Source organism: Falco rusticolus, chromosome 8 (genome assembly GCF_015220075.1).
Source record: "Falco rusticolus isolate bFalRus1 chromosome 8, bFalRus1.pri, whole genome shotgun sequence".
Taxonomy (NCBI): domain Eukaryota; kingdom Metazoa; phylum Chordata; class Aves; order Falconiformes; family Falconidae; genus Falco; species Falco rusticolus.
In genome coordinates this window covers 59864450-59882342 of record NC_051194.1, presented here as the reverse complement: position 1 = coordinate 59882342, position 17893 = coordinate 59864450, and the positions used below count along the sequence as shown (strand labels likewise).

The 17893-nt window shown below is 39.4% G+C and overlaps 1 protein-coding gene and 1 long non-coding RNA gene across 16 annotated transcripts in view; one reads left to right on the top strand and one right to left on the bottom strand.

The window, feature by feature from the left end:
- PCNT (pericentrin) overlaps positions 1-17893 on the bottom strand; it is a 91721-nt gene that overhangs the window by 20253 nt on the left and 53575 nt on the right. For 8 of the 15 annotated variants that reach the window (XM_037396325.1, XM_037396335.1, XM_037396328.1 and 5 more), the window contains 10 exons: positions 15026-15253; positions 14469-14639; positions 12912-13064; positions 12149-12319; positions 10760-11881; positions 9290-9442; positions 5785-6306; positions 4801-4906; positions 4190-4344; positions 219-416 (listed from right to left, as the gene is read on the bottom strand). In XM_037396325.1, the coding sequence (XP_037252222.1) occupies positions 219-416; positions 4190-4344; positions 4801-4906; positions 5785-6306; positions 9290-9442; positions 10760-11881; positions 12149-12319; positions 12912-13064; positions 14469-14639; positions 15026-15253 (2979 nt within the window). The remainder of the gene's footprint in view (positions 1-218; positions 417-4189; positions 4345-4800; positions 4907-5784; positions 6307-9289; positions 9443-10759; positions 11882-12148; positions 12320-12911; positions 13065-14468; positions 14640-15025; positions 15254-17893) is intronic. The other 7 variants (XM_037396334.1, XM_037396340.1, XM_037396326.1 and 4 more) reach the window with 6 other exon arrangements.
- On the top strand, positions 415-17878 carry LOC119151943. Its single transcript, XR_005105620.1, has 3 exons — positions 415-3795; positions 10149-10156; positions 17869-17878. It is a non-coding gene; the product is annotated as an uncharacterized LOC119151943 (long non-coding RNA).

Here is a 17893-nt window from a genome sequence, read left to right as displayed (position 1 = left end):
TTCATATTATTACTGTGTGAGAGTATACCTCTCTGTTAATTTAAGCAGACCAAAGGTGTTTAAAACCAGGCCTGTTCCAATCTTGGAAAGAGTCCCTTGCTCCTCATACATACATATATATACACACACACAAACTACATAACCATATACATTTTTTTACATACATATATATATAATAACTGGTCACCTTGCTTGAAAGGATATTTTTATTGTCATACCTTGTCTTCTCTATCTGGCATCTTGCTAAGGTAATCTTTCAGCAACTGTATAGCATCCAGCAGGGCTAAGCCCTCCTTCTGCCATTCTTCTACCGCCACTCTGGTCTGAGGAACATTTTTCAGCTCCCTAAAATCAAAGGGATGTTCTGACAAAGCCAATATTTTGCGGCTCTCCTCATATACCATCTTCAGCACAGTCTGAGAAGATAAAAAAAAAACCAACAAAAAAACAAAAAACCAACAATAATGCATAATATTAGGAAACAGGAACCAGCATCCTGACAGCGTAAGAGTAGGATGGGATAGCACTAGACGACAGAAATAAAGTGGCTGCGGTAACAGATAAAGGCACACAGGTCTGCCCTGCTACTTGGTATGCTTAATAAACTAGGAATACATGTATACACACACACAGAGTAAGCCAACAGTTAACAAAAGAATTTTTGTCTCTTAACACTTGAGGTCAATATTTAAGAATATTGGCCACTGTATTCTTAAATACTGTATTCACAATGTTAAAGTACCAATGGCAGCCTCAGCTAGCACATCTTATTGCTGTGTACAGCAACACGCTACTATGCAATTAAGCCAAAGGACTGTATGTTATCTTTGTGGTTTCTGAACTATTTAGCTAACTTTCCTGGGAATAAATCCAATTCTGAAAAGTCTGAAGCCATGTTACTAAACCCTGGTGATGCCAGAAAACTGAATTACGTATTTAGACAACCTTGGCTTAATTTAGCAGATACATACAAATAACATCTCCCAGAATAATCTGTCTTCATAATTTACACAGTGGAAATAGTTTCCTCTGACATTGTCAGGCAAAATAACCTCTTTTAAATAAATTCCCTGTTCACAAACTATTACATCATGCACAGATGTTTCCTGGTCTCTTCTCAAGGAAGGTCACTGGAGAATTAAGTCCTTTTCTACATACATCTCATCAGAAATATCCCAGCCTCAATGTGGAGCTGTTCCTCATTGCTACTCACTTTAACAACAGAGTGCTTTAACTCTTGATATTCTTTCTTTGCACTTGTTCGAATGAGTTAACTTTTGAACCAACTTGAGTTGCTTTTCTGTCACTGGAATCAAAATAGCGTTTACTTCAAGGTACAATGCCAAAAGACAAAAACCGAAACGTTAACAACAGAAGCGCAGTAAAGTGTTCAAACTGAACACCCAGTACTGGAATATACACTCAGATCTTATAGCCAGTAAAGTCTAGACCGATGACCCACAGAAGAAACTAAATTAAAAAATTCTGTTTCTTAGATAAATTACTAACATTTTAGATACAGAACCAGGTTTTAGATACAGAGCCAGAACAAACAGGTTTGGTTTGGAAGGGTCCTTTATAAAGAACATCTAGTCCAACATCCCCGCCACAGGCATGGGGACACCTTTCATTAGATTAGGTCGCTCAAAGCCTCGTCCAACCTACTTTTGAACACTTCCAGGGGTGGGGTCCAGGAGGTTCAGGGACTTAGGATGCGAGAACAGACTGCCAGTGAAAAGTTGGCAAAAATGTTGTTGAGTGCCTCAGCCTCGTTGGTTGTCACTAATTCCCCTTATTTACGTGTGTCTGTGTGCACACACATTTTCCTTTTCTGTCCAATGTACTTATAGAAGCCCTTATTATTCCTCACATTCCTTGCCAATTTCCCCTCCAACTGTGCCTTCGCTTTCCTGATCCCATCCCTACACATCCAGGCAGCGTCCCTATATTCTTCCCAAGTTACATATCCCTGGTTCCACTGCCTGTGCATTTCCTTCTTACACTGCAGTTTGACCAGGGGATCCTTCCTCAGCCATGCTTGTCTCCTGCCTTCCTTGCCTGATTTCTTACACATGGCAATCAAAAATTCTGGTACTCTGAGAAAGGTGTTCTTAAACAGCTGCCAGCTCTGTTCCATTCCTTTATCCCTGAGGGCAGTTTCCCAGGGAATCCCATCCACAAATTTCTTAAACGAGGCTTGCTCTCCTAAAACTCAGGGTCCTGACTCTACTCTGTTTTTCAAAGACAGCTCTGCACAGTCCCCACTGCCCCCCCCCCCTTTTTTTTTTAACATAGAAACCCTACTGCCTCTCCTTCCTTGCCTGTCTTTTCTGAACAGTTTGTAGCCATTAATTGCATCGTTCCAATCATGTGATTTATCCCACTAAGTTTCATTGATAGCAATTAGATCATGGCTTTCTAGCTGCACAGTGACTTCCAGCTCCTCCTGTTTGTTACCCATGCTGTGTGCATTTGTATAGAGGCACTTCACTTGAGCTGTTGGCTGTGTCACATTTTTGGTGGAACAAGCCCCAGTTCCTTTGACACATGTCATCGGTATTTGTTGGTTCCTAATGCATCAACAGCCCCTGACTCTTTGTTGCTCACAACTCCATTCCCCTCTCTCACCAAGTCCAATTCCAAGCTCTCCTTACAGGTTTGGCTAAGCTTATTGGTGAAGATGCTCTTGTCCCACTTGGTCAGATGAATCCCATCAGCTCCCAACAGACCTGGCTTCTCAGAAGGTAGACTCATGATCATAGAAACGAAAACCTTGAGTACAGTACTAGCTACGCAGCCAGGCATTCACCTGTTCGTGTCCTCTATACTGAACCCCTTCCTCTGGCTGGGAGCATAAAGGAGAATACCGTCTGTGTTCCCAATCCTTTTAACATTGATCTGAGGGACATATAGTCTCTTTTGATGGTTCCAAGTTGCCTTGTTACAGTATTGTTAGACCCTACATGGAACAGTAGGAGAGGAAGATAATCTGTAGGGTTCACCAGGCTTGGCATCCTCTCAGTGACACCACGAATACAAGCTTCTGGTAGGTAACAGACTTCTCTAGAGAAATTGTCTGGGCAGCAAATGGGTGCTTCAGTGCCTCTCAATAAGGAATCTCCAATTACTAATGCTTTACATGCTTTTCTGGTAGCACTGGTTCTAATTGAGTGGGTGATTGCACCAACTTTGCATGGTTGACTTTTCCTGGATCTGTCAGTTACTCAATGTGCTCTTCGTTCTGCAATGCCAGAGCATCATGTCTGTTATGAAAAAGCACTTCAGAGGATGGATGAAGGTTCTTCATTATGCCTCAAGCAAAGATAAAGGTCCAGTCTCCTTCATCTTGCAAGTTACTTGTGTCAGGCAGGTTGACTTTGAATTCAGGCTTGAATTCCCCTTGCACAGCTTCATTTATTGCACAGATCTTCCTCCATTTTACTGAGAAAGCTGAAAGAATCTGCTAAATGTTTTAGGCAGCAGCATTCACTTTCTAGGAAGTGTATTCCTTCCAATTTCTTATTAGTCAGGAACTCCCTGTAGCCTACTGCACCGACCCATGTACTTCTCCCCAGCCTCACAGACGAGATGATTTGGAGCACTGAGTTTCTCCCTTTCACCAGCTGGAATTCCTGGAATGGCCGAGAGCTTCTTCAGCTCTTCACCAAACCAGAGCCCCAGCCATATACCTCCTTAAACTTGCCTTACCGACTAGAGTAAGCAATCACTGCTCATTCTTACATTCTTCCTTCATGCTCCTCAAGCTGACTCTGAAAGATCCCTCCACACCTTGCAGTGGTGTTTCCACAGCTCTCTGTCATATCAGAATGACAAGACTAGGCAGGGGAGTATGATGTCAGTTAGCTATGTTTATTTAAGAAACAGCATTCTGTAAAGCCTCCAAGACAAACTCATAAATCAGATCAATTAGTCCTTGTAATGCCACATTCTGGAACATCACTAGTGCTTTCCTAGCAAATCTTTTTTAGTTCTAGCAAATACAAGCAAGACAAATGTCAGTGAATCTGTCACATGAGAGATGCAAAAATGACTCAAGAACCATAATCGACCTGAAGTTTAAACCATTACAGAACCGTTAAGGTAGCAGCTAACACTATTTTATATTAGCATTTCACTTTCACTGTTTCAGTTTTAATTTGCCGATATGCTTATATTGTTCATATATTACCTTCAGCTGTGGTGAAAGTATTTCTTTTTCTCTCATTGATTCCATAGTATCTGGAAACATTCCACGATACCGCAGATAAGCCATGAAACTAGCATCTAAGTGGTCTGATGTTTCTAGCTCCTGCTTTAGTTTCGCTGCCAAATTTGAGGTGGTATCTGAAGAAAGAGACAGTCCCCCACCACACAAGTGTTACAAAGATGAAAAGAACTTGAAATCAACATAACCCTTTACAAAATAACCATGATGTCTGCTAGTATGAATGCAAGGTCAGCTGAAGTTAGCTGGCTGAGATCTCAACTATCTTAAATAGGTAAAAAGGTTGTAAGTTGCCTTAACTACCACACTTTGTCTGGTGTTAAAGTCAGGGCTCATTAAAACCCCATTAAAATCCTATGCCTCCTTTTCAGTATGTAAAGATGGAAAGGTAAAAGCAGACTTCCACTAGCACAAATATACAAGTATTTCTAAACAAAGAACCACCTGACAAAGACACAGGTTTCAAATAGAAGATCCACAGTAAAAGAAAATGAGAGAAAGAGGAAACATCAGTTTGTAGATTCCTTTCACCTTTTGTTAAGTTCCATATAAAAACATTATGAAGTTAAACTTACTGCTGCCATATCCATTGCTCATCACATCTATGACAGATGCTGTTGATCTTACATCATCTTGTAAATCAGAAGGGGTTAAAGTTAGATTATCAGCATCGCTCATCTGCTTGGAAATAAATTTTTCACATTAGTGTAGTTTTCCGAATACAGCTATAGTTTTCTGCATTTATAACAACTTTGTTACTAGTGCAGATTTCAGCAAATGCCTATTTGATTGTAGTGTTAGAGGTGGCAAATACCATAACCATCATGAATGAAACCTTGGTGCTCTTTGGAAGCCGTGCCATCTCATTTTTTTTAATCCCTTTCAATAGTCTCAAGAAATAGACATGTACTTATAATGAATTGCCCTTCAAAAGCAAGGCACAAAAATATACAACTGAAGAAATGATACAGACACAATATATATATTTCCATTAAAAAGAAAAACCTCTATTCTCCTTTTTGAAAGTCTCTTCTAACAGCCAATGGCATATATTTGTAAGCAGAGAACTGTTACAGTTCATCGAGTACTGTGGTAGCAAAAAAGTTTTACAGGTTTTACCTCAATTACTTCCATGTGAAATATTATGACAAATTTATCGGTTATCTCTGTGTAGCATTACTGCGAAAGTACCAGGATTTGAAGAGTCCTCTCAACAAATCTTCTGAGAGCACAAGAGCAATATCTGGATTTTTACTGACACCACATCAGCAGCATATAGCCATGCAGGACACAAAGCTTGCTATAAGCAGCTTATTGATCAATTTTAGGATTTGGAAGACTCTTCAGTTATTAAAAGCAATGGTAAACAGTTTTAATACAGGCCAAAAATTTGCTCTACTACCTCAGGAAGAGATGAACTAACATCCAGAACGTTACCGTACCAACCCTCTCGGCATGTTTCTACTACTTGGAGACACTGGCCCAACAGTGATCTGAGGGGGAAAGAGCTGAGCAGTCTTGTTTAATTAGAATTAAATCAGACATGAAATATCACTTACAAAAATCTTCTTCTCCATATCTTGCTCATCATCGACAGAGTAGGTACTTTCAGAGAACTTTGGAGGTTTTCCAACTACTCTGACTGCTGCTTCCTCACTACCACTTTCATACAGGTTAGAACAGCCCAGCAATACAGAATTATCTTCTCGTGTGGATGGCCTGGTCTGCATCATTTCGAAATCCACGCTTTCAACTTCTGAAAAGGGTGTCAGATGCAGCTCTGCTTGAAGTTCCATGCTTATATCTTGCTTTCTCACAATCTCAGGTGAGCCCCACATATCTGCCACCAAATCCTGGAAGTCTTTCAAAGTGTCTTTGCCCATGTTCAAATTGTGTTTTGGAGAATCAGAAGTTTGATGAATTTCCAATATTTGCTGGCAATGCTTTTTTAAATCTTGCTCCTCTTCAGAGCTGTTGATCACATCCAACTCCTGAGTCAAGATATTTTCTTGTGATTGCTTCATCTGAGGTTTTGGATTTATACTGTGAGTCGTCAATTCAAACATAACTTCATCTTTTTCCTATGAAGAAATAACACGTATTAATCGTTTAATGGAATTTAAATATGATTTTACAAACTGGAAAGTATGCATTTAAAAAGACAGTCTCAAGTTTAGTAGTCATATCTGTTATAATTCCCAGGTTTTACATAAAATGATCTGATACTTCAGTACATTTTGTATGCCAGCTAACCGTGCTTTTTAAACAAGCATATCATCAATAGCAAAAACTAAATAAAAATTCTTACAATAAGGAAATTATTTCTGCAGAGCTGACTTTTATATCCATACGGAAAAAAAGGGTATTCCTTGTAGCTCTGGAGATAATCTTCCCACTTTCAAATAAATACAAATCAAAACCTGTTGCTTTCCTAAGTGGACAAATCTGAGCTATCTTAAGTCTTAATTCCTGACCTAGTGCACCAGGAAAAAGTGGGTAAGAAGTCTAGAGACGGTTCCTACGCCTGCCATTTCAATACAGGAGACACTGTCAACCATCTGCTTCTAGTCACTGCAGGGAAGAGCAACATGGATTCACGTTTCCCATCACGTAAGACACAGCAACCATACATACCAACATGCTATATTCTAAATATTGGTATGGCCATACTTGTACCTTTTAGCACCCTGTTCCCACAAGGGTACTCCACCCATTTATTTTTCATTTTTCAAAGCATCAGACTACTAACTTCGGTCTCTGTTGATCAGCAGCACTACAGATCATTTCTCCAATCCTTGACTCCACAAACACAGACACACTAGGTCAGACCAAAGTGTTTCTAATCAACCCCCACCCCCACCAGAGGCCGACAGGGCGACACAGCACGTGGACAGACACTACACATGCCCATCTTCCTCAGTTCTTGTGATCCCGGCACAGAACTAGCTATTTTCCAGCCTTGAGGGCTTGGGTATCTAACGGCCACAGAACCTTTCCAGCATGGTCACTGACCAGGCCAAGGCTACACTTCCACCTTCAAACTACACAGACATCTGAATAGTGTCAACACTGTGCTGTGGAGTACGCAGATACATCCTTGCCTACTTTGCTACAGGGACTCTCAGTTATATAGAAGGGATGACCAGAGAGCTTTCTTCTCTTCCCAAGGCCTCTTGAAGTTACTGTTGTTCTTGTATCACCTTAATGCTCTTTTCAAAAAAGCAGGTGTCACAGACACCATGGGAAGGCTGCTGTTGCAGAGGTCCCACTGCTTCCATCAGAAGTCAAGTTCCTGTCTTTTAGCCTCCAAACCCTTTACTTACTCCATCTAGAAGCTGACATCCCAATGGAACACCTCTGAACTGCATCACTACATAGGCGAGTAAAATGCCTTTATTGACATCATTCTTAGAACCTCAGGATACAATGTGGTAGGGCTTGCTGTCACCAAGCAACGAAGGCACCCTGCGGCCAGGGCCCAACTCACTGTAATTCCAGGGCTTACTGGTATCACTAACAGAGAAATTCCTAAGGGAAAAGCATGCAGAGGTGTGTGCTCATGGCAGAGGCTGTGCCTCTTTGCAGTGCCTCTTCTGTGGCAGAAAAGCATTCACTGAGCATGCCAAGCTGCCCCTTCTCTTCCAATGCCCCCACAACTTTGGCAGAAGGTCTGGCTGCCTTGTTCCCTTCCAGATTTTCATCTTCAGTGCCCCAGGCACTGAATCCTCTCAAAGCCCTCTCCCAAGATGGCCTACCCACTGCTTTAAGAGAGGTCCATTTTCCCTCCTTGCTGCCTTTTTTTTTTTTTTTTTTTTTTTTTTTTTTTTTTTATATCTTCCTTCCCTCTCTTCTCTGTTCCCTTCAAATCAGGAATTTTTGGGTCCCTGGTTCTGTGGTTCCCTCTCCGTTTTACCACCATCATCCTGAGGAAGTTTTAGCAGGACTAGAACAGTATTTCTGCAAAGGAACCTTTGCCCTGTCCTTGCAAACTCGTACCTCCCCAAGGTTGCCTGCCCAGCTTCCTGTGATCCAAGATCTGCACGTCCCAGGCCACATGTGCAGTCAACATATTTGTTTGATGGTTTTTCCTTGATTTTGCCTTAAATCACTTAACCTGAGGCGTTTTAAGATACAATTACTGTTTTGACTGCTTAGATTCCATGCCTAAGAGTCTAAACGATGCACTGTTTGAAAAGGTATTTCAGTTTAAACCTGCCACTATGCAAGTTCCATTTCACCCTCCATACCTCTTACATTGTAAGATACAATGAATAATTGTTCTCTCTCCTCATTTTAGATCATCCCCTTAATGCTTTTGTGTTAATCATCCAATTAGCTGATGAGCCCTACCTTGTTTTAAGCCCAGCGCTAGCTGCGGGTACTTTGCATTTTCAGCTGCTCCTCCAACTTTCATTTTAATACATTTCCTAATTTTCACATCATTCTCACTTTTGAACCCAAGAATAACTGTAGGGGGTTTCTTTGCTCCTCTAAGAATGCTGCGTTTGGTTTTGCTCACTATTATACAAAGGCTCTTCAATGTTAATGATTTGAAACAACTCTCATTCACTATTCAGAGTTAAGTAAAGAGCTGCTTAATCTCATGTGGGTTTTCTGTCTGGGTACTCCAAGCAGCAGTCATTTCTTTTCCTCTGAAGATGTTCTGTATAACGGCATTTAGCTAATCCACACCAGAACAACAGAAGTACCCAAATTTTGTTATTTCTCCCGTTCTCCAGCTCTCAGACTCATGCTATTTTGCTCATATAGTTGATACTCTAAACCAAATATTGTACTGTTCCTTATACTGGGATGAGCAAGATCCATAGAAAAAGGCCTATTGTGATGAATGCATGAAGACACAGCAGTTTATTTACTTCGACTCAACGTATTCTCCAACTTTGATGATCAATATCCCTCCTCAGCCTACTTTGAAATTTTAGCAGTTAATAATGACTTTTCAAGTAGAAATTTAGATTCTGAATTGTTTAAGTACATGTATATATGTCAGTATGTGTACTTCCATGTTTAAATCATTTAACTGTCCCCAGAATTCCAGCATACCTTTATATCCTTCAGAATTTCACCAGTTCTGTCTTCACTGAACCCTAACTCCTCTTTTGCTGAACCTAATTCAGAATTAAGCTCTTTAGGAGACGCCATCTTTACCATTAAATTATTTTCATTCTGTGAAGCATTCATAGCTTTTAACTCTCCCTGCATTGCATTCAAAGAAAAAAATATTTTTTACATGAGCCATTTCCATATTCATATAGATAGTATGTTTTTCCATACATTCTTAATTTGTATCTACAGTAATTATGATTTTAAAGTTGTGCAGGCACCTCACACTGTATATGTATTTTACACGACAAACAGCATAAATAATGCAGTTGGCTGGAACTCACACAGCATATTCTGGTAATGTAAGCTTGTAATAAATAGCCATTACTAAACTGAGATTAAGCAGCTGTACTCTTCTTCTGGACAAGAGAAAGACAGTGTTGCTGCATGTGATTTCCACCCAATACCTGACCGTCACGAGTTACCACTACTAGCAATCGGCTTTTACAATTTGAAAGAGACCTGTAGTGACTGACAAAAAAAACCAGCCAGCAAAACTGGTACATAGTGTATTTGGTTATGGCAGTTACTTTCTGTTCTTTAACAGGGATCTAACGATCATGGTCCAGTAGATCACTAGACAGGCTTACAGAAGAGACAAGTGTTAATAAGAGTGCTTATATGAAAAAAGTTTCTGAGCGCATAGGAAAGGAGAAGTTCGGCGTCAGACTTATGTGGACTTTGGGGGTTCCGACTGGCAGTACGACCAGGGTATAAAAATCCAAGGCGGTTGGCTTATCCTGTACTACCTGCCTCTTCTTCGTGGGAAGGGAAAATGGATTTTCAGCACTAGATGTAGGAATGGTTGTTTGTGGACAGAATTATTGGGTTTCCCAGTTAGGTAAAATAACTGAGCTTTAATATAGGTACCGCTAACGTTAAAAACCTACTTACAGAGTTACCATGATGTTACAGAATGTTTCGTATTACTTTGCCATTTCGCTTCATAGCCCGGCAATCACAACAGGATGCAGTCCCCTGTTCTAAAACACAGTCAGTAATAATGGTGGGTTTTCCTTAGACTTTTGCCTGTTATCTTTAAGCTACACTAATTGTATTTAGGAAGTATCTCATTTAAATTGTACTTGAATGCCATCTCTCCTTATTTAAAGAAATAATAGGATAATTACTATGTTAAATGACTTATATTTATTTTTTAACCCATAATGAAGGCTGTAACTACGCAAAACATGATTGTTACTGGTCTTCCTAGGCATCTATCTCTAACCACTGCTGGAGGAACTACAGAGACAGACACTTCAAGTGACCCACCACAGCTGTTTTTAGGCCACATTATTCATCTTCACCCTTTCTTACAGCACTGAAAAAGATAACATAGAGGGCTTTACATGACACATAGAATTAGATTATTTAAAAAACCAATAGCGTTAAAAAAAAAATAAAAATCACCAGTTTATCAGTAGGGGAAGCCAGTACTGCAAATGACTGATTAGTGTTTGCTTCCAGTTCTTCCAATTCCTCCATTCCTTCTTTAAGGTCTACGCCTTTTCTTTTTCTCTGGCAGGACATCTTGAGAAGGTTAGTCTCTTCATGATCACATTGCTCCTTTGACTTGTACAATTCCAACTGTGAAATAAGTTCACCTCTTTCCAACCGTAAGGCTTCAAGCTCTTTCACATATGCCTCGATTTGATTTTTCAGTTTTTCAGTGCTACCTTGCAGTTCATGGATTTCTCTCTGATAACCTACTTCTTTCTGATTCAGTGCTTGCACCTGGAAATCGAGTCTAGAAACTTCCAGTTGAACATTATAAACATCTTGAGCCTGGCTCACATCTCTCTTTTCCAACTCAGTTTGAAGATCTGCTGCCTTTTTTGTTAAGTACTTCAATTCAGTTGTGTCAGCTTCTCTTTGATCTGCCATTGTCTTCATTTGCATATCTTTCTCTAGAATATTTGCTTCCCTTTCTCTCACAGTATCTTCAAGTTCTTGAATGCGGGAAGAAGTCGCCCTTGCTTCAGCCTCTCTCTGAGCAAAACGAGTTTGGAAAAGACTGTGGTCTTCCTGAAGTGTATTGTACTGTATTCTCAGAGAGGTTAGCTCTGCAACATGCTGCTCTGATGACTCTCGTAGGTTTTGGCATTTTTTCTCCAAAATGTCTACTTCCATTTTGAACTGCAACTCCTTTTCCTCCAGTTGCTGCTGCAGAGCTTCTCTAGCAGCTGAGACAAGCTCTAATTCCTCTTGAAGTTCCTTCAATTTGGAAAGTAGCAATGCACTTCTTCTGTTTGGATCAGTATCACCCTGACAATCTACCAGTCCCTTCTTCAACTCATTCTGAAGGTTTTCCACTGGCTTTCCAAATGCAGGTTGATAGAAATCCTCCTGGGTGTCACTAACTTCATGACATACTGGTCCAAATTGTGCCAGCTCTTTCTGAAGCTTCTCAATTACGCCATGGAGTTGCTCTACCTCTTCATCTCTGTCCTTATGCAGCCTTTCTTGGTCACCACGAAGGTGCTCAACAAGGGATCGGAGCTCTTCAATTTCAGACTTTTGGTCTTCCACAATCTGAGCAAAAGAATAAGGTCTCAATATTACTCTATGTAGGCACAATTACTATTGCACAGTTTAAATACTGTTCTTCCTCTGAATCATGCAGGCATTAAATCACACGTTTAACAGCAAGAAGAACTGCATACTACAGCTGACAGCTACTCAGAACACTCTCTATTTTCCTAATAGAATGGTCAAATGATTTCATTTACAACAACATTCTGTACACCCTGCTTGCCCCAAAAAAATCAAGCAATGAACATACAGTAAATACTCTCTTACTTTATTCTCCTGAATATTCTCTAGCTCCTGCTGGAGTCTCTTCATCTGCTCATTCAAATGATCGATTTCTTGATTCTTTTCTTTAAGCAGTGCTTGTGGGAATGACAAAGCTGAGGGATCACTAATACTCAGGTCCTGATTTTGCTTCACATTAAGTTTTTTTAGATCCTCCTGATCAGAAAAAACAGCACTCTCATTAAAAAAGGACTTACTTTCTCTCCCAGCCTTACGGCAGAACAGAACTAAGAGCTTTAAACATTCTCCTCCTTACAGTAAAGTTAAAGAACTCAAGAACACAACTACAGCTATTTTGTTTGGGTTTGTACCACTGGATTAGATTGCCACAATGTTTCTCAACTGTCAAGGTAAGAGATGAACACTCTAGTTGCCAGACTGACAACTAATCTGTTTTCTAACCTGCAATATTTGCTATGGGTGTAGAGGTCAGGAATGCACACAAAACTGTGTGCTGTTTACTGACTGACAACAGTGTAGTTCATGATCTGCCAGGGCCAGAAAAAAGCTAAGCTTTTTATTTAAATCAAATGACTGTAGAAGACAATGCCATAAGCATGAATCTAGAGTACTGGGGTGGTTTTGTTCTACAATGTGCAGCATTAGCCTTGTCAAGGGAATATTGCATTACTGTTACAAGAGAAACAAACAAAGTATCTGTTTATAAAATCAGGAGATGAAGATCACAACTCGCAAGAAAGGAGGTCTGAAGTTTTAGCTGGTGCACACTACCGCTAAGAAAACCTACCTTCAAGTGTGCATTCTCTAACTGAAGCTGGCTGATGCTGGAAGTGCTAAGGTTTTTTTGCATCTCTAACTGCAAGTTCAGCTGCAATATCTCCTCGTTTTTACTGATCAAATTATCTTTATATTGTTCTAGTTGGTCTAACAAGCTTGCAATCTAAAAAAAGAAAATGCATAGTTGTTTCAATTAAGTCCTCTTATTTAAGCAGAAAAGATTAAACTTCAGTCATCAGCTTATTTATTGAGAACAAGTAACTTCAGCAAATTCTATGATTTAAACTCTCTCTAGTCAATTTGCATTAATGAAATACTTGAGACATAAAAGGAGAGTGAGAAACTAGTGTTCCAGTTCCTCAGCTGCAAAACCAAAGTACTGCAAAGGTGGTTTTCCATGTTGTGTTAAAACAAAATAAAAATCTAACTGCTCGTAAAAGATATGTTAATCTTGTTCTGAACAATCAAGGCTTGACTGATATCTCCTATTGTTATGTCAAATTACATGTTAGCATTTGATGTCTAGTGTAATCACAAGCAGTTAACATAATTACCATTCTCCTCCTCCTAGAAGACAGAAATTAGCCCTGCAGTCCTAATCCCAGTAACACAACAATCAAAAATAGTTTCTGGGCATTGACTCCTTCAACCTGTGAAACAGTCAATAACTACACATTTCTCCGCTTGTAGCCATTTGAAAGCTTGACAGCAAAGAGCTATTTGGAAACACCGTGATCTTGTCACCCTCAGGTTTTATCATCTCTTGCCTTAATGAGTAGCAAGGTATAGTGGTTTTGAGAATGAAAAAGGCTTAGTGGCTCCTAAAGTCAGCCTTCATAAGAGACATGGAAGTTCCATCTGTAAGAAATTAGGTTTTATTATCTTAGTGCTCTTAAAACAATGTTGTACAATTAACTGGAGGTTCACCCATGTTTTTCTTCTTTGCACATGCTGAACTGTATGTTTATGTATTACAGATACTATAATAATTATGTAATATTAATCAACATACAGCAGGGGGGTGGGGTGGTGTATGTATCCATGCATGTAAACCCAATAAATGTTCTAAATGTGACCAGTTACACTGTGTTTCAGCTTAACTTGGTACAAAAAATCACGGCCAACATTCTCTGGCTCACAAAATAGGAAAGGTCAGCTGACACCATTATGGGTAATTGTCCTTTCTGTTCTTAAAGGAATTACCACTTGCTCTCAAAGTCAAACAAAACTGTATCTACCTTACGTTCCACTTCAGCTTTGGAAGGAAAGGAAAATCAGTTTATAACAGATATTGATCAACCAGTCTCAAAGTCGATGTGAATCAACCAAAGACAGTTTCCAGTGGGAGGGAAGAGGGACAGACAGGGGGATAACAAAACAGAACAAAGGAAGAAAATGGAATGTTAGTTTACACAAAAGCACAGAGATTACTGGGTAAGAAAGCACATTTCCTATAACATTAGTTACTGGGGTTTTGAATGACTTAATTGCAGAAACATTTTGTGCAAATTTGTAGCTGGGAATTTAAGTGACTCCAAAGCCTACAGAACTCCACCAAAACTCTTACCTCTCTCTCTTTCATCTGAAGTTCTTCTTGCTCTGCCTGTAACTGCTCCTTCAGCACTGGGGCAGAACTGCCATCTGCTGGTACTCTGTGCCTTGCTTCATCCAATTTAGACTGTAGGGCCGAGATCTGAATCAAGTTATTGTACTGTTGCTGTTGCAATGCCTCTTTATCCTGCAAAATATTTTTGATTTTTATGTTAGAATTAATTGTCGTCAATATACCAACCTGAATGAAACAATCCTACCGAAATCCTTCATCATCGTGAGATTTCATATTCAGTAACAGTATCTTCTCAGGAACTTCCAGAGAAGCAAAAGAGCAGCTCTGATCCATGCAACTATGACAACTGTCAAAAAGTGGTCTCTATAGTAAGCAGGCTTATAGTTTGTAAAACCAGAGCTCATTTAAAACTGTGGCTGTGATACCTGCCATTAATACAACAATCAACTCACCACAAGGTGCCAGAGAGTCTCAAAAACCACTAACAGTCACTGATATCCCCCATGAAGACAGTCTGCATAATGCCACTCCCATTTAAATAAGTATTTTAAAATTACTTGTTTTAATTCAGTTTCCACTTTCTTCATTTTTTGCAGCTGTTGTTCCATGCAGCGTACAGTCTTTGAGGCTTCAGTACCGCTGTGCTCCAGTTCTTGTATCCGTGCCACCAGGTTTTCTATCTCTTTATCACGAGCTGTTATTTCTTCATGGTTTTGCTCCTTTTCTAATAACAGCTTATTGTAATCATCCATCTTCTCTTTTATTTCTGCTTGCAAAGATTCTACCTGTACAGAAGTCACGTTATACATATATTCAGGCAACAAAACAAACTTCCCATTGGAAGCAAGAGTAATTCCATGGCAAAGCAGGCAGAGTTCTACTATGGACTAAACTAGTGCTAAAATCCCAGGTGAAAGTAAAACGAAATCTGGACAGAAAGGATGAAAAAGTAACTTTCTGAATTCTTGTTTTTCACATGCAGCAGCTCTTAAATACACATTTGATTACTCTTGATATTTGCAGTATTCTCACTAATAAGTATTGGATGAAGGCACACTCGCAAGGCCCAGCAGTCATCAAAAGGGACCTTGTGGTGTGTAGGGTTTTGGGGTTTGTTTGCTTAAGATTAAAAAAATCCCAAGATTACACAAATTACTGCTAATAGCATATGAGGTATTTCTGTAACCTCAGAACCCTCTTCTGCTACTTCAAGGAATTTCAGTTTGAAGGAAGGTAACAAGAATTAAATTATAAATATGCAACATTAACATATTAAATGTCTGCAAATCAGAGAGATTCGCAGTAGTCAACATAGAACAGGTACTTGTTTTCCTAACATTGCTTAAATATGAAAACGATAACAATTCTGCGTTTGAGCTTGCTCAGATCCAATCATGCACAAAGCTGCAGGAAAACCGTCACTCATTCATCCCAGTAATTAAAGTGAAGGCAAGGCTAGGCGCTTAACTGAGGCAGGAGAGAACAGAGTGTGACAGACTGACTACATCAGAAGGCATAAAGTCATTAAGCACATTGAAAGCAAGCTCAGATAGGAAAGCAACTGGAACCTTTCTAAAGCAGAAATAATTTAGTCAATACCGATGAGCAAGGAAAATGAGATTTTACAAAATAAATGCTTTGCTCCCCGGTAAGTGTCTGAATTTATGCAAATTCCACTTCAGTATTATAAAATAAAAAGTCTTTTTATTAATATAGAATTTATATCTTCAAAGTATTGTACAGCTATTACTAGACAGTTTTTCTGATTTAGTAAAATACAGAATAGTTAATGTGGTGAAATTAATAAGCATGGAGAGTGTCACAGACTAGTTAAGAAAATCAAAATTGATTTAACATTAAATTTTCAACTGCTTACAGGCACATATACATTTCCTTAATTCTGTACTTATCTTACTCCTTTCTTATCTCATCAGCAATTAATTGTTTAAGCATAACACAGGCCTTAGAGTAAATCCTCTCAGTACAGAAAAATCTTTTAGAAGTTTAACACTTTCTAATGCTATAAAATTTTGGCATCAGAATCCCAGAAACTGTAACACTATATACATGAAAAGCATGGGGTTTTTTAACACCACATTGCTAGAAAGCTGGTGCTGCAGTCCTGTAGCTAAGAAAACACTTTCACAACCTTCAACCGTTGTGGCATACTCTCAAGATAGTAGCTCCTAGTACCAGTCAGCACTCTTTTCACAAAATAAACCCACTCTCATATACCTTGAGCCTAGAGTACAGCAGAAAGAACAGCTATGAACTTCACCTAACTCCTACGTGCAGAAATTAGAAGTTCACCTGAACTGACTTGTCTCAGAGTTTAACAGTTACCAATGTTACAGCTGCATTAAACAACTGTACAAGAACTGTCTAAATACTGACATTTTATTTTGGCACAGATTGCATGCATATCTCACCCTACCCAGAAATGTCACTTGATTAGTTACCTTCCTTGTGTGCCTTTCTCCGATTAAGTTTTAATCCTTTCAGAGAGGGGCTGCAAAGTTACAGCAGTAATCTTAACGTTTTCAGATATTCCTCTTTACTAAGCCACAAGCTCACTAGTAACTGTCAACCACCTAACATCTCGGATAAAAAGCACTTTGACATATTTTGAGTAACCTGACATACATCCTTTATGATCCTGTATGCCCAAGACTGCCACAGAGGTGTACCTTCTGGGTACAAACGGATCTTCAACAAGTCACGTGGCCTTCAAAACAAAAAGCTTTGCCACAGTGTAACACATAGGCTACGTGTATGATGTACTCAGGAAATCTTAATGTCAGATAATGGTATTCATACAAATGAGAAGCCGAGACAGATGCAGAATGATATGTAATCACTCTACTTCTTAAGAAGCCTAATGAAGTCCTATCAGAGGTTACAGAGGGCAAGGTGCCCACCAGCATGCAAAATTCACGCTCTCAAAGATTCAGTTGTTCCTACCAGACCATGTACCTCTGTGTTAGAGAAGCCAATTTCATAAACTGTACATAAATGAAGAGATGAAAATGACATTAAGTAGTACAAATACTGAAGTTCCATTAAGAGCAGGGCCACAAACAAAAGCTGGAGGCTAAGGCACAGTGTATCTTCCTACTTCCATTATCTCTGTTTCATACTCCAAACCTGAACTTTTCCTTTCATGCCAAAAAACTTTTTTTACAGTAAGTAATGCCTGTAACACACCTGAACAATCAGACAGTAGAATGAAACACTTATGTACAGGGAATTAAATGTAAAGCAGTTCTTCACTCCCTGCAAGAATTCTGCCACCCTAAAACATGTATCCTTATCTTCAAGCAAGTTCAAGCAGTCTTGACATACCAAGAACAAGAAAAAAGCCAAAGCAAATCTAATTAATAGAAGGGATTGAAAGGAAAAGGAAAGAAAACAGAGATGTTCATGCT